This window comes from Ylistrum balloti, unplaced genomic scaffold, assembly GCF_031769215.1.
Source record: "Ylistrum balloti isolate Yb309-2 unplaced genomic scaffold, AGI_CSIRO_Ybal_v1 Utg369752, whole genome shotgun sequence".
Taxonomy (NCBI): domain Eukaryota; kingdom Metazoa; phylum Mollusca; class Bivalvia; order Pectinida; family Pectinidae; genus Ylistrum; species Ylistrum balloti.
The window spans coordinates 682,094-697,109 of record NW_026781955.1 but is presented as its reverse complement, the minus strand read 5'-3'; the positions used below and the strand labels follow the sequence as shown (position 1 = coordinate 697,109).

The following is a 15,016-nucleotide window of genomic DNA, read 5'->3' as shown; positions in this document are numbered from 1 at the left end:
CAGTGCTGATCAATAGAGCTGGTTTAGTGACCAAAGCATTTACTGAGTGGTGTCTGTCTGGATAGCCATTGACATTAGCTGGCCAGTAGAGTGTCTTGGTCATTAACTCCAGAAGCCTTTTAGTGGTCAGTGTTAATCATTATTGGCAGGCTAACCTAACAGTTTCTGGACATTCATCTTATATATGTAGCCTTTCCCCCAATGTTCTTTGTATATTTAGTAAGAATGTCAGATTAGAAGTAGCTAGATTGTAAGTGATGGTCCTGTATTCTCCATCACTGAGCTGTACTAATTGACAATAAAGAATTAAGTGTTAGTGGTATATGTAAAATAAAGTTGATATTTCATTTTTATTTCTAGACAAAATAGATTATTTTGTTTTGCATGTTCAACAGTCGATATATTTTGGTTTGTGTTCTGTAGCGTGTTTGATTGTTTGACAATTAAGGAGAAATTATCTTGGATTACCGGACTTAAGAAACAATTTTACCTTTCCACAGATTCCGTCATGCCGTGGTTAGTGCTATGACTGGAAACAAAAAGATGAGGACTGGCAGTGGAAAAGCTTCAGCCAGATTTGCAGAAGTTGTCCAAACTGTCCAAAACATCAACATTAAGGGCAAGATGCCAACTGGTAAGTCAATAGTGGTCACAAAAGAAACGTTTTAAATAACACACACAAAAGTCAGAGAGGTTTTATCAGGATGGTAAATATGCAATAAAGACAGACCTGTTTTATTAATGTTGTATGCAGATTTAATTTGCCAAAGAGAAACAAAACCCTTTTTTATCTCATAGCAGTGCACACCATCTACAAAATAATGTACAGCAGTCCCAGATAGAAATGACATTTTCAACCGAAAAAAGTATTCACAATAGTAATTAAATCTTTAAAACTCATATTAGCAGTTTTCACTACAAATTTACAGTAGCATTTACAATAGCAATTTTCACTACAAATCTATAATAGCATACACAATAGCAGTTTACAATATAAATCTACAATACCACTCTCATTAGCAATTTTCACTACAAATCTACAATAGCATTCACAATAGCAATTTTCACTAGAAATGAACAATAACATTTACAGTAGTGTAGAAGTTGATAGTACAGTTTGGCTTATAGTCTGGGCTAGTGGGAACTGTCCTTAGGCTTAATTGTTGAGTTGTTTGGCTAGAGACCAAAGGATTGCTAGTTTGTTCCCTAGCAGAAGCAACGTTTTTACATCCAACTGCATTAGCAGTTTATATATTTTATAAATCTACAATAGCATTCACATTAGTAGAATTCATAATAGCAATTTATACAAATAAATGATAGAAATGTATGCTGTACCTATAATAGGTTTCCATTGTATAGTAATATTAGAGCTTTATAGCCTTCATAATATAGATAAACTATATAGTCTTGTACAGTGGTAAATGTAAGTGTTTAGTTACTTGCAATTAATCAATTTTATGTAATGCAGGTGAGCTTTTTGGAAAGTTTACTTTCGCCTCAGACCGTTATGCAGTCCTGGAGAGCACAGGCACACTTGATGTAGATGTTTTGTTCCACAGGAACCTGCCGTAAGTTACTATCTGTTAAATAAGTCTTCGCTTTCCATCTATAAAAAATATGAGTGGTATTATAATTCTTTTATTATGTACAAGAAACAAATTGTAATTCTTAGAATGGAAATTCAAAACTTCTTTACACAAAATTTCTTGGGAATATATTACGCATATTGTATCTACATTCTCCAGTTTTGCTTATAAATTCTCATAACCAGAAAATCTTGCACATGTGCTTGCTAGATATAGGATCTCATCTATGTTCTAGTAGTTAATGCCAGGTTGATTTCCAAAATTGTGGATTCCTAGAAAGATAATAAGAATGTATTCCACAAGGTTAAACTGTTAACCACTTCCATGAAGGTGTGGTGGTGATAGTGCTGGTTGTTTATGTATAGGTGTGTTACGTTATGTCTGTTTTTACACAGTTCTGACCAAGGGTAAGCCAAGACTTGCGGCACCTAGATGCAAGATAGTCTTGATGTGTGTGCGTTTAGTCTGTCATAGCATTGTTATCTTTCTCTGTACCTATATCTTTAGTCCAGGCATTTTAGTTGGCGGTCAAACATGAAAAACAGGTCCATAAGAAATATATAGATGTTGTTGCTTCATGTTTGAGGCTATAGGTAAATTTGTCAGTAAAATGCTTGGACTGTTTTGCTATGATTGAGCTAGCTTGTAGAGTATATTGTTTGAGGTATAAGTCTCACCATCTAGATTAGGACATTATGATCACTGGGAAATTGCAGTGATACATAGAGATATTACTTTGTTGTAAGTAAATTTTGTTGTGTCTGAAACTGATATAGATAGAAACTCTCACCATATTTAACCTTTAATAAGCCCATGTTCTGTAATTTGACAATTTATACAAAGCGTATTTCCAGGAATGACCTTTAAATCAATTGTTCATCAAATGAATGGGTTTGTTACTGAGCAATGGGCTTATCATTGGTACTAGATGGTAGATACATTCATAGAAACAGCACTTAAATGTTTACATACGTGTCTTTATGTTAGATGTAATCTATGGTATTATTCTTAGTGTATACAAAGGGAAAACAAGAGTTATTTGGATGTTTCTGGCACTGATTATTATACCAGTAGTAGAATGGTAAACAGTGAACTCGCCAAATTACCAAGATTTCAACAAAACCATGGTTCACTTATTCCCATCATAATTTATGAAAATTAAAAAAAGTAAACTTTGTATGCAGTATTTTAATACACGAATTTAGAAAGTTTTTGGACTGCTGTGAAACTGAATTAGATAGAACATATATTAGTTTTCTGAATATGAAACATTTAAATGAATCTGTCATTCATTTGTTGTGATGATTGTGCATGGCATCTGAAAACCACTATACAAGCATGTCTTCAAACTATGGTGCTTCTTGTCTTAAGTTAATTTATTACTGGTTATATATTTTGAGACCTTTGATAAAGAGATCTCCTTGTTAATGTTGAGTTACTTGATGTTAATTCAGACTTTGAAATACATTTGATTAATAATAATAATAAACTACTGCAACCAATGAAAGTTATTGCATTATAATAATAAATATACATACATTGTATCATTAAAATTTGGGGCCATTTAACCAGTGTAGATATCTGATTTATATTGTATGATTTTTAAAATAATGGCCATTACATACAAACAGCTTGTAGTGTTACAGAATAAATTCTGGGATAATTTCACATACCATTTTCACTAATGGTTATAGATATATGTTAGTACCATGCACATTTCCAATAACTAGTCTCCAGGCCTTGCATAAATTATCAAACCTGTATGGTGGTGATATCTTTACTATCAAACTAGATAAGTAAATTACAGGTCTATCTTCCTGATAACTACTAGCTTTGGTGGGGCAAGAAATCAGAGTCAAATGATTGGATTTGGATGTCCTGGAGATGGTCCTAGAATTTAAGTGTGTGGGCCAGAACACTGTAATTGAGGAGACCATATATAGATAATGTGTGATAGGTGGTAGTTGGATTAGGCAGCAGATCTGTTATGGGTCTAATTCACTTATTACTGGTGACACAAGATAAAGATATTTATTAATCTGTGTCCGTTGGTGTGGATGGAGACCTCTAGTGGCTGTTCTTTACCAGATAGCATCTTACTATACATATGTAAACAGTAGTTGTGGTTGACAGAGTGCAATTCTGGTAAATTAGTCATCAATTATTATTATTTTTATTTGCCAACAGATCCCATATTATACCACTCCTACAAAGAAAGCGCAGTGAAGCTATAATTAATGCTTTAGGGTAATGGTGTGATACCCTTCAACTCCTCCACAGCACATTCATCTCAAGTTGTTCAAATCAGAGTGAAATCATGTATGCCATATAATTGATAACATTTCAAATTACAGGTCTATGTCACTAATGTAGTATAGGATACATGCCTGAAATATCACTTCAGTTTTCACTTGTTAAACATGGTAACATTGTTTAATGTTGATTGATTCATTTGTTATTATGTCATAGAACATAGATTAATGTGCTGATTTCAATCCCCAAAGTTTAAGTACTTAAGACATAATTCAGCATAGTAAGATCTGGACTTTGAACAACTTGTTATGACCCCATCTTTCTTGCATAATTCACTTCCCATGCACTTCTTTGCCAAACCACATGTTGCTGTTTTTAAACACATCCAGTAGAAATAATAACTTTAAATTTCCTTTTTCTTTCCAGTTCATTTTGTTGTGTACTACATCACACTGAAGAAATTAATAAAATCCTTCAAAGAATAATGAAATTCTAATGTATTTTTGCTGAAAGTGAATTGCTGCCAAGCTTCCCTTGGATTGAGTTTTTGCACTCAGTATTGTGGGAAATATTGTAAAGTTAGGTCTGATTGATGAACATCTCACTTAATCTTTGTTACTTGATACAGGTTACTGTCAGCATTCCTAGTTGTAGGTGAAATGATAGATAGGACTGTCAGCATTCCTAGTTGTAGGTGAAATGATAGATAGGACTGTCAGCATTCCTAGTTGTAGGTGAAATGATAGATAGGACTATCAGCATTCCTAGTTGTAGGTGAAATGATAGATAGGACTATCAGCATTCCTAGTTGTGGGTGAAATGATAGATAGGACTATCAGCATTCCTAGTTGTGGGTGAAATGATAGATAGGACTGTCAGCATTCCTAGTTGTGGGTGAAATGATAGATAGGACTGTCAGCATTCCTAGTTGTGGGTGAAATGATAGATAGGACTGTCAGCATTCCTAATTGTGGGTGAAATGATAGATAGGACTATCAGCATTGCTAGTTGTAGGTTAAATGATAAAGGTTAATATCATCATCACTCATTGTAGGTTAATCACTAAATATTATTGCCAGCATCCGTAGTTGTAGGTTAATTAATGAAGGTTAGTGTCAGCTATAGTGGGTCAAATAGATGTAGCTGATAATGTTTGTTCATCATAAATTTCAAAATAGGATGAAATCTTGTCTGAAATGACAAATGGACACTAATATTAGAAGATAATGATTTTATCATATGGTGTTAATGTAGTCCATGTAAAGACTGTTTTCTGTCTGTTGAAGTTATCTAGATGATAAAAATGACTGGTGATTGGCTTATCTATTAATAATCAATACAAAAATTGATGAAAAAATGTCCTATATTTTGTTATATTATCTGATAATATCAATAGCAACCCTTTTTATGGTCAATACCCAATATTAGTCAACACAATTAGACAATGGTTTAATGGCCTTTCTGATAAGCAGGACTTCACTCTTTACTTAATTGGATATAAACAAGTCCCAGTCTTTGTGCTACTTTACTGATGATGACAGTAGAATCTTGTCAGACCACACTTTTCTAACACTGTAAGGGTATCCCTTAGTAACACTAGTACTTGTTTATATACTAGCTATACTGACCTTCTTTTTTTCTTCATCTTGATCTGGTCCTCAGCATGTTTGCATTTCCTTTGCAAATTTTGATCATTCATGTTTTTGCAAAAGGTATGGTTATATCGTTTCTGAATATGTGTTCCACAGTTTGGATGTTTATGGTTTTAAAGTTAAAAATTTCTCAGTCATATCAGTTGTAACTACAAAAATTTTCACATAATGTTGAAATTTCCAAATAATTTGCTCTATAAATTTTCCTTGATAAGCAATGTCGTACTTAACTGGAACAAATTACAAAATCTTGATGAAGGATGTACCAAACTTAAAGTTTATTATCATAAAGTGTCAAATGCTGATGTGTAAATCTCCAAACTGTATTCTGTTTCTGTTAGGACTAAAGCCAGGTATGGCAAGAAACTAAAATACTAAGAGGCCAGCTTTATGTATGCAGAGTTAATACAGTATAAATTTATAACATAGCAATTTGTGAATATGCATGGCTTTTGCAGTTGAAGTGGTTTCAAATCCTTTGTTTCGTATTTGTAATCAATTTTTAAGGATAGCAAAAACAGAAGCAAAACTCTAGAAAAAAAAATATCTAATAACAACGATAATCTACATGGTGTCTATCTTTTGTTATTTACAGAAAACCTGGCAGCAAACCTCAAATAGCAGTAAGTAATTGGTTTTCTACCTTTAATTCTGCAAATTGTTTAGTGCTAGAATGTGACTAAATGAGTACAATCAGAACAACCCCATAGCTTCACCATGGTACTGCATTCAATAACATATTACTTGTTTTACAAAGTTCACATTGCATGTCGTTTCCAAGTAAAAATTTAGGAACTCTCCTGTGTGTAACCATGTAGCAATGCTAATACTGCCTGTCTAGACAGGAATATTTCTCAAAGTATTTATCTGGCATAGCCTATAACATATCTTTACAAGTCTGGGACCTTAAGCAAGCTTTAAGCCATCATCAGAAGGTTGGCTGTTGAAATCACTTTTTACCTGTGATCATTGATCAATTAGCCCCAAACAGATGTAGTTATCTTGATATATCTTGAAATGCAGTGGCAGCCATCTTAGTTTTAGACATTTCAAGTTGTTTAGTGCCATTTCTGCTGGAAATACCTTCCTCAAATTTCAAATGAATATTTTCCCAAGTCTCTGATTGTGCCTTGTGCAAGTTTGAGATTGATTGGGAAGGGAAAGGCAGCATGTAACCATTTTTTTCGCTGTTGAAATATTTTATCACTAATTCTTTAGAATCACTTGATGGATCTGCCTCCAATGTCAGGAGTGTTTTCCCTTGGTTTTAATCTTTGCCTGTTCATGTTTAGTATATTTTGAAAGACCAAATTGCCAACGGGCAGTTGTGATATATTTTGAAAAAGCTTGTTAGTACTAAATGGAGATTTGTTTTGAACTGAAGAAAGTTCTGAGGTTGAAAAATAAAAATACTGTTATAGACAATGATGGATTTTGACAGTATCAGTTAGTTATCACTATATTTTGAAGTGCTTTGTGGATCCTCCAAAATTTGATATGAAGTCCCCTTCGCTCTTTAGTTGCCCTCCATTAGAATTATAGAATATATATGGCAGACAGACTACATGTTGGATTTGAACTGTTGAAATTTGTTATTGCTATTTCTCAGAATCATTCTTCTGTTAATACAATTGATACCACTACACTAAGAAATGTCAAAGTAACACAGAACAAGTTCTGACTATATCAGTGAGGATGTTGCAATCCCTTTAGTTTTGTCTTAAGTACAATATTCCCTTTTAAATTACTGGTATACACTCATGCATTTCATTGTAACAGAATGGCGATGCTGGAGCTGCCAAGGGAGGTAAGGTGGCACCAGCTGGAGAGTCAGAGCAGACATTTTCAGGGGATGTGACTGTGGAGTATGAAACAAGGGAGGGATCTGCCAAGGCTGGCAAGGACTTCAAATATACGCAGGGATTCCTTGTAAGTATGGTTAAGGGTTTTTCTCATGGTACTTTGTAAGATTCATCACAAATGCAGTCAGGGATTTTATATGTGCAATGGGGCATTTTCTGTGATAGTATACTGCAAAACCTTAAAAGTTCTGTAAAGGAATTCCTGTCAGTACAAATTAAAGTAACACTATTGGATTCTTCAGGTTTTACCAAAAGTAGATCCTTAAGAGGCAGTTGTATGTTGAATTACATAATTTTCAATAATAGTACATTTAAAAATTATCTACAAGTCTATGTACAGATTCCCTGTTATTGATGTCATTCTGCAGACATTGCATAAAAGCACAGAGATTCCTTAAAAGTATACAAAGAAATCTAGACTAAATACAGACTAAAACAAGGAAATGGATACATGTATTAACACACATGGCAATTACACAAAAATACTGGTTTAACACCCTCTAAAGTGATTTTCTAATGACTCAACAGTTTGCTCAAAGAATCATCAAAGTACACCTTAAGAGATTCCCCTAAAGTGCGCTGAAGATTTTCTACCAACATCTACTGGGAAATAATGATGCTTTAATTTGAATTAACCCATAAATGCTACCATCTAAACAAATAGAGATTTGGCATTTTCATTGTGTACGATAATCAATTGCAGTGTGAAAAATACACTTGTGTGTGATATTATTATTACAGACTTTCAAGGAGAATGAGTTCCAGAAGTCTATAACCATCCCCATCATTAACGACCAACAGTTTGAAAACGATGTGGACTTCTACATCATTCTGAAGAACCCCAACAACGGCAGTAACATAGGCGACCCTAGTGTCACGAGAGTGACAATAGTGGATGATGACGGTAGGTACCCTAGTTTCACAAGAGTGACAATAGTGAATGATGACGGTAGGTACCTTAGTGTCATGAGAGTGACAATAGTGGACGATGACGGTAGGTACCCCAGTGCCACAAATATGACAATTGTGGATGATGACGGTAGGTACCTTAGTGTCATGAGAGTGACAATAGTGGACAATGGTGGTAGGTACCTTATTGTCATGAGAGTGACAATAGTGGATGATGGCGGTTGGTACCCTAGTGTCATGAGAGTGACAATAGTGGACGATGACAGTCGGTAGCCTAGTGTTACAAGAGTGACAATATTGTAAGATGGCAGTTGGTACCCTAGTGTCATGAGAGTGACAATAGTGGACGATGGCAGTAGGTACCCCAGAATCATGAGAGTGACAATAGTGGACGATGATAGTAGGTACCTAAGTGTCATGAGAGTGACAATAGTGGACAATGACGGTCGGTACCCTAGTGTCATGAGAGTGACAATAGTGGACGATGATAGTAGGTACCCTAGTGTCATGAGAGTGACAATAGTGGACAATGACGGTAGGTACCCCAGTGTCACAAGAGTGACAATTGTGGACAATGACGGTAGGTACCCTAGTGTCATGAGAGTGACAATAGTGGACGATGATAGTAGGTACCCTAGTGTCATGAGAGTGACAATAGTGGACAATGACGGTAGGTACCCCAGTGTCACAAGAGTGACAATTGTGGACAATGACGGTAGGTACCCTAGTGTCACGAGAGTGACAATAGTGGACAATGACGGTAGGTACCCCAGTGTCACAAGAGTGACAATAGTGGACAATGACGGTAGGTACCCTAGTGTCACGAGAGTGACAATTGTGGGCAATGACGGTAGGTACCCCAGAGTCACGAGAGTGATCATACAGTGCACATTGTAGTGTCAAAAGAGTGGCTAATGTACACAATGATGATAGAGTTAATACAGCTGTATGGTCTAGTAAAATACTTGAGTATATATCACCATCAACATTTGGAGTGAAATCTAGAGTTTTTGGCAATGTTGACAGTGACTTTCTTGATTTTGTCTACATCCTCCTGAGATACTAGAGAAAGCTATAGCATTGTTTATCAATAAAGAATTGACCATTTCAACCAGATATAATCATAACTTGTTTATTTTTCAAAAGGCTTTATTTCTTTTTGAAATTTACCTTAAGAACTGTGATTTTTATAGAGCCCGGAGAGTTTCTCTTCGAACAACCTCACTGCTATGCAGATCTGAAGTCAGGTAAAGTGAGTTGCAGGGTTGTTCGGGAGCATGGATTTGATGGCAAAGTCACAATGGAGTACTCAACCATGTAAGTGAAATTTATAAAGGAATTTCCAAAATTTTGTCAATATATAGAAGCTGAAATATAATTCTGAATATGAAAAATAAAACAGATCATCTGAACATCGAACACTGAGCCAAGTTGTTCAATATGTTACACTGAGTCAAACTGTTCAAAACAAATTAGTCCAGGTTCAACATATCTTACTACTTTCATTTAAAAAGTAAATGACTTGTGATGCCTAAAGAGATGTCGTTTTTAATTTGTAGTGACGGGACAGCATCAGGGGGTAAAGAAATTGGCTCTAATGTTGATTATGTCCACTCAGAGGGAGTTTTGACCTTCACTCATGCCGAGACGAGCAAAACTATTGATATCAACATTAAAAAAGATGCCAAGGTATAAACACATTACAAGTGTTATGCTGTTTTTGTGAAGGATTATGAAGTGTTCTTAAGAAGAAAAAAGAACATTCTACTTAAAAGTATTTTGATATTTGTAATTATTACTGGTTTTAATTGTCTCGTAAATTACATTTAACATGACTCGCATGAAAGTTCATTGAAACTATCTTTGAAAATCAATAACTGCATGACTAACAAAGAGTTTAAATGCCATGGAAGTTTTTCAAAGAGCTGAATTAGGTGTAGTAATATGAAATCTTCCACACTGTGATTTGAAATTGACAAAATTCTTAATGAACAATCAGGATTTAAAGTGTGAATTAAATAGATATTTTTATAGAAAGATCCAGTATTGTCTGAATGGAGTTTAATATTGTCTATGATGATACAACTTACAGCTTAATGGTCAAAATTGGTAATCCTTGATCACTGACCTCTGGTAATTCAGGGTACACTGTTGTGTTTTTATTTTTTAAGTGGAACCTAGTACTGCTTATCATGACCAGAATGAGGTTTTAAATAGAAATGGCTCATATCAAACCACTGTTTACAAAAGAGGGATTATATAGGCTTAACATGTTATTCAATTCTGATATAATAATCGGAAATAAAGATCATTGAAGTTACAAGACAGTTACGTGGTATCAGATGTGTGATTTCCAGTGGACATGTGATTAACCAGAATTTGAACACTCTATCATGGAGCCTTTCACTGGAGTTTGATCGCCAGATATAAAAAAATCCTGTCACTGACACTGATTCTGAAGGCATGACCCTGTGACTTTCTGATCCCACCAAGAGGTCAAATCAATCATACAATGATTGTTGAATTTTTATTTTTGTCTGAAGTGTTTTTTGCACTTGATAAAATAATTAAATGGGATATAGCTATAAACTATGTCTTGTTGTTATGATAATGTAACACAAGAATTCAATCCCTGGACCCTCAAACTGTGGTGTTTAGTCAGTACTTTTTAATTTTGTCTCAAATGAATTAAAGCAGTAAAAATGGTAATGAATCAAGCACAAGGAATCTTTTCATCCTGTTTTGATAGGTTAAGAAATATCAAGGTCGTGAGTACAAATATGCAAATGAACATTCATTCATAAAAGAATATTTCATAATTTAGTAGAAAATCTTCTAACATTTAAAACCTGAAAGACATCTAAAACAAACATGTTACAATATTCACGAGAAAGTAGTGATTGTTACAAAAGAAAAAAGAAAGTATTCTTTAATAAATGAAAATGATCAATTTTCATTGATGATTGTTTAGAATCAAGTGTATTTAGGATAACTGAATGTACCACTTACATTTAAAATATTGTATGGGCTTAATCTATCAGTACACTTGTTGTCAAAACAACAGGTGCAGTGCTAAATTTTAAGGGGAAAACTTCAATATAAATAGATAAATGCTTGATGCATGTAGCTGCAACATGTTCTGAAGGAGAGGTCCTTTTATCCACTAAAGCTAAAACTATTTTATTGAAAGTTTACATGAGTGTTATTGAAAAATGAGTTTTTGATCTTTGTCGGAACTTTGATTTTGCAGATATTGTAAATGCTTGGAACAGGGTAAGAAACTGCCTCAAATAGGTGCTACAAGTTTGATTGCTAGTCACATATACTTAGATATACTGGCTAATGTTGTGTTGGTACTCTGCTATGCACACCTGTTCAATTTACTCCATCATCATATTTTCATTTTACACTCAATTTTACAGGGCTCCAAAAACTTCATTATTGCCATAAAGAATCCAAGTCTTGGAGCCAAGATAGGACAAAGGAGTGCCACTGTGTGCCACATCAATAAAGGTATAGATACTCTCCACTCTAGTTATCATTTTTGAAAGCCATGTTAATATTGGTGAACTGTATAGGTGTTTTATACCACTTTGTCTACATCATTACATGCAGAAGATAACAATTTCAAAAAACTTTTTTCATTTAACAGAATCTGTGGATGACCGAATTGCAGACGTCATCAACGCAGAGGCAGAGGAGGAGGAGGAAGATGTGAGCTGGGGAGCACAGTTCGTCAGGTACGGGGGAAAAATATGTCATTCTGATCAATGTTTGTGTAAATAAATTGTACAGTTAGGAACCTATTCACTTGACATTGCATGCATTTGTACTACTGGCCATCTAACATATGAAGAATTGTGTTGTGATTTAATTCTCACATTGACTGGACGTAGAAATAACAGGATGTCTGGTATTGTAGTGCCCTCACCATTGAAGGATCCACTGATGACGATGGAAATGAAGTGGAACCATCCAGGGTAGACTACCTGCTACACTTCCTCACCATTCTGTGGAAGGTGATTGGCGCATGTGTCCCTCCCACGTAAGTATTAGCGTTTTAGCTGCTTAGTTCTCCTGGCTATTCATCGAAATGTACATAAGAAGTTTTTATGTGAAAAATGATTAGTGCTTGTCTTAATTCCATCTAACAATTCCATTCATAAGAATCCCTCCATTCTACTGAGCTTTATGAATCCTTCATCAGGATAGGTCTTGACATTTTTTTACTGATCGAATGAAATGTTCTTTATGAGCCCATCACTATTACCTTCATCAGTGTGTTGAGTATAATTGCTGATAATGTGTCCTTGGAAGATCCAGATAAGAATTAACTGACAGAGTATGCTTTTTTCTCAGGAAATACCTTGGAGCTTGGCCTACATTCGTCCTGTCACTGATGTACATAGGAGCTCTCACATTTCTGGTAGAGCAGGTAAGTTTTGGTCTCATTAAATGATATACAGGATGTACACAATGTCCCGACAGCGGACAATAATGCATTTTACATCACATACAACCATTGGTAATGATAGGGTTGTTAACAATGTCTGAAGCAAGCAGTGATAGTTACTGTTTTATCTGTGTTTAACAGCTTGGACATCTGATTGGCTGTGTGATTGGGTTGAAGACAAGTGTAACTGGCATCACTATAATTGCCCTTGGAACCAGTTTACCCGACACATTTGCTAGTCGCACAGCAGCAAAACAAGATGAACATGCAGACGCAGCCATAGGCAATGTGACTGGTAAGACATTTGTATTTAAAGACAATGTAGAGTCTTAATTTCAAATTTCCTTGAAAGCTTGATCCTGTTCTCATGAACACCGTGCTCATGTGTCTCATTAAAACCGTTAAAACTCATCATATAATTGCTCTTTCCCCAGCCGGAGTTTTAGTTCCTTACTCTTCCTGGTCCCCAAGCTTTGATTAAAATAGAGTTTAATTCCCATTTCAGCTTATTTTTTTCGAAGGATTGCTAGCATTGTGCTTTCACTAATTTTAACTTCTCCCTCTCATGTACTTCAAGCGTAACTCGGCAGATATTCTTCTCTTACGAAACATTACCGAAACCATGCAATATGTTTTCACCTGTGTTTTCTGAACTTTTTTTGTCTTAGTTGGCGATGAGTTTACGAAAGTCATTAGATGTGTGAAGATGTAGGGTCCATACCTTGCTGTTTAACATACACAGTTCTAGTATGTAGATGAGCATTGCATATGTCTGTATGTTAATTACAGGTAGTAACAGTGTGAATGTCTTCTTGGGATTGGGTTTACCCTGGGTTCTCAGTACCTCTTACGGACTGGCCACTGGTACAGAATACAGGGTGCCATCTGGTAACCTCACACAGAGTGTCATAATCTTCACCATCCTTGGTTTCCTGTGTATCGTTGTCCTGATCCTGAGGAGAAAGGTTTGTAGGAAAATATAACTGATTTTACCCTGAGCGCGATTGAAAATAAAATATGAAATAAGGAATCATTTTGTCAGGAATAGATTCTTACATATTTAAAACTGTTACTATGGTGATACACTTAAACAATGGTTTGGTATTTTATGATTTTTATATATTGTTCAGTGATATAATGGAAGTTTACATATTTAAAACTGTTACTATGGTGATACACTTAAACAATGGTTTGGTATTTTATGATTTTCATATATTGTTCAGTGATATAATGGAAGTTTACATATTTAAAACTGTTACTATGGTGATACACTTAAACAATGGTTTGGTATTTTATGATTTTCATATATTGTTCAGTGATATAATGTTTATACTCTTGCATTTCAGTTTGTTGGTGGAGAACTAGGAGGAGCCAACCCATACATCAAATGGGGATCTAGTATACTGTTGTTAGTGTTCTGGTTCATATACATACTTCTCTCCAGTCTCAAAGCATATGACGTTATAACCCTATAGGTCCTTTCAGCACATTGGAATTCTGTTAGTGCTAGTGGTGTAAGAAGGCCTGGATGCTACCTCTCCCCAAATGGGGACACAGCTGATACCGGGACATACCTGAATATTACCAGGAAGATAAGGGGTACTTTTGGTAGCTAAAGAGGATCTCTGTGACAATATTGGAAATTAATGTGATGTTGACCTTTGTTAAACTTTATGCGTTCCAAAACCTATTCAGATTCCGTGTTGGTGGAAAGTCTCTAGAGCGAGTCAGAAATTGTGAAGACATTGTTGGTTGAAGGGGAATAACTCCCACTCTTAAAACATCACAATTTTCTAAGGAAATGTACTCTTTAAGCTGCACCTTGATTTAAATAGATTTTATTGTGGATTTGCTGCTGGTGTGCAGTTAATATAGAGATGTTTAGACATTTGGTGGTTGGAGAATAGGAAATGTTACTGACCCTGTAACATCGCAGATGATATAGGGTGTTTGAGTCTGTGCCAAACTTCTGTCATTTTTTTGTGCTTGACAAAATTTAGGAGAAAATATATATATTAAGACTCTTTGACTGCGTTAAGTATTTACACAGACAAATACACCAGCGAATTAAAATCGCACGGCATTGGACATATTGAAGATAGAGATGGGCCATTGTGACCATTTCTAGACTATTGTTATATTTTGAAGTTTATGCAAATGTTGTGCATCATATCATCCAAAGGTACATGGCTCTTTTACCTATGTACAGAAGGTAGTCTCTAGTGAGTGTATTTAATATACAATGAGGATGGACAGTTGTAATGGACTAGCTGATGAAAAATGCAAGTGCTATTTGTG

At 35.1% G+C, this 15,016-nt stretch overlaps 1 protein-coding gene across 1 annotated transcript in view; it reads left to right on the top strand.

Moving 5' to 3' along the window:
* The window catches only part of LOC132543335 (sodium/calcium exchanger 2-like), a 59,400-nt gene extending 45,207 nt beyond the window's left edge, over window positions 1-14,193 (top strand). The window contains exons 8-22 of the mRNA XM_060206825.1: window positions 501-634; window positions 1,472-1,571; window positions 3,777-3,836; window positions 6,090-6,117; window positions 7,274-7,423; window positions 8,098-8,260; window positions 9,459-9,582; window positions 9,825-9,954; window positions 11,688-11,778; window positions 11,918-12,005; window positions 12,188-12,310; window positions 12,625-12,700; window positions 12,860-13,013; window positions 13,508-13,683; window positions 14,065-14,193. Coding sequence (XP_060062808.1) covers window positions 501-634; window positions 1,472-1,571; window positions 3,777-3,836; window positions 6,090-6,117; window positions 7,274-7,423; window positions 8,098-8,260; window positions 9,459-9,582; window positions 9,825-9,954; window positions 11,688-11,778; window positions 11,918-12,005; window positions 12,188-12,310; window positions 12,625-12,700; window positions 12,860-13,013; window positions 13,508-13,683; window positions 14,065-14,193 — 1,726 coding nt within the window. The remainder of the gene's footprint in view (window positions 1-500; window positions 635-1,471; window positions 1,572-3,776; window positions 3,837-6,089; window positions 6,118-7,273; window positions 7,424-8,097; window positions 8,261-9,458; window positions 9,583-9,824; window positions 9,955-11,687; window positions 11,779-11,917; window positions 12,006-12,187; window positions 12,311-12,624; window positions 12,701-12,859; window positions 13,014-13,507; window positions 13,684-14,064) is intronic.
* Window positions 14,194-15,016: the final 823 nt, after the last annotated feature.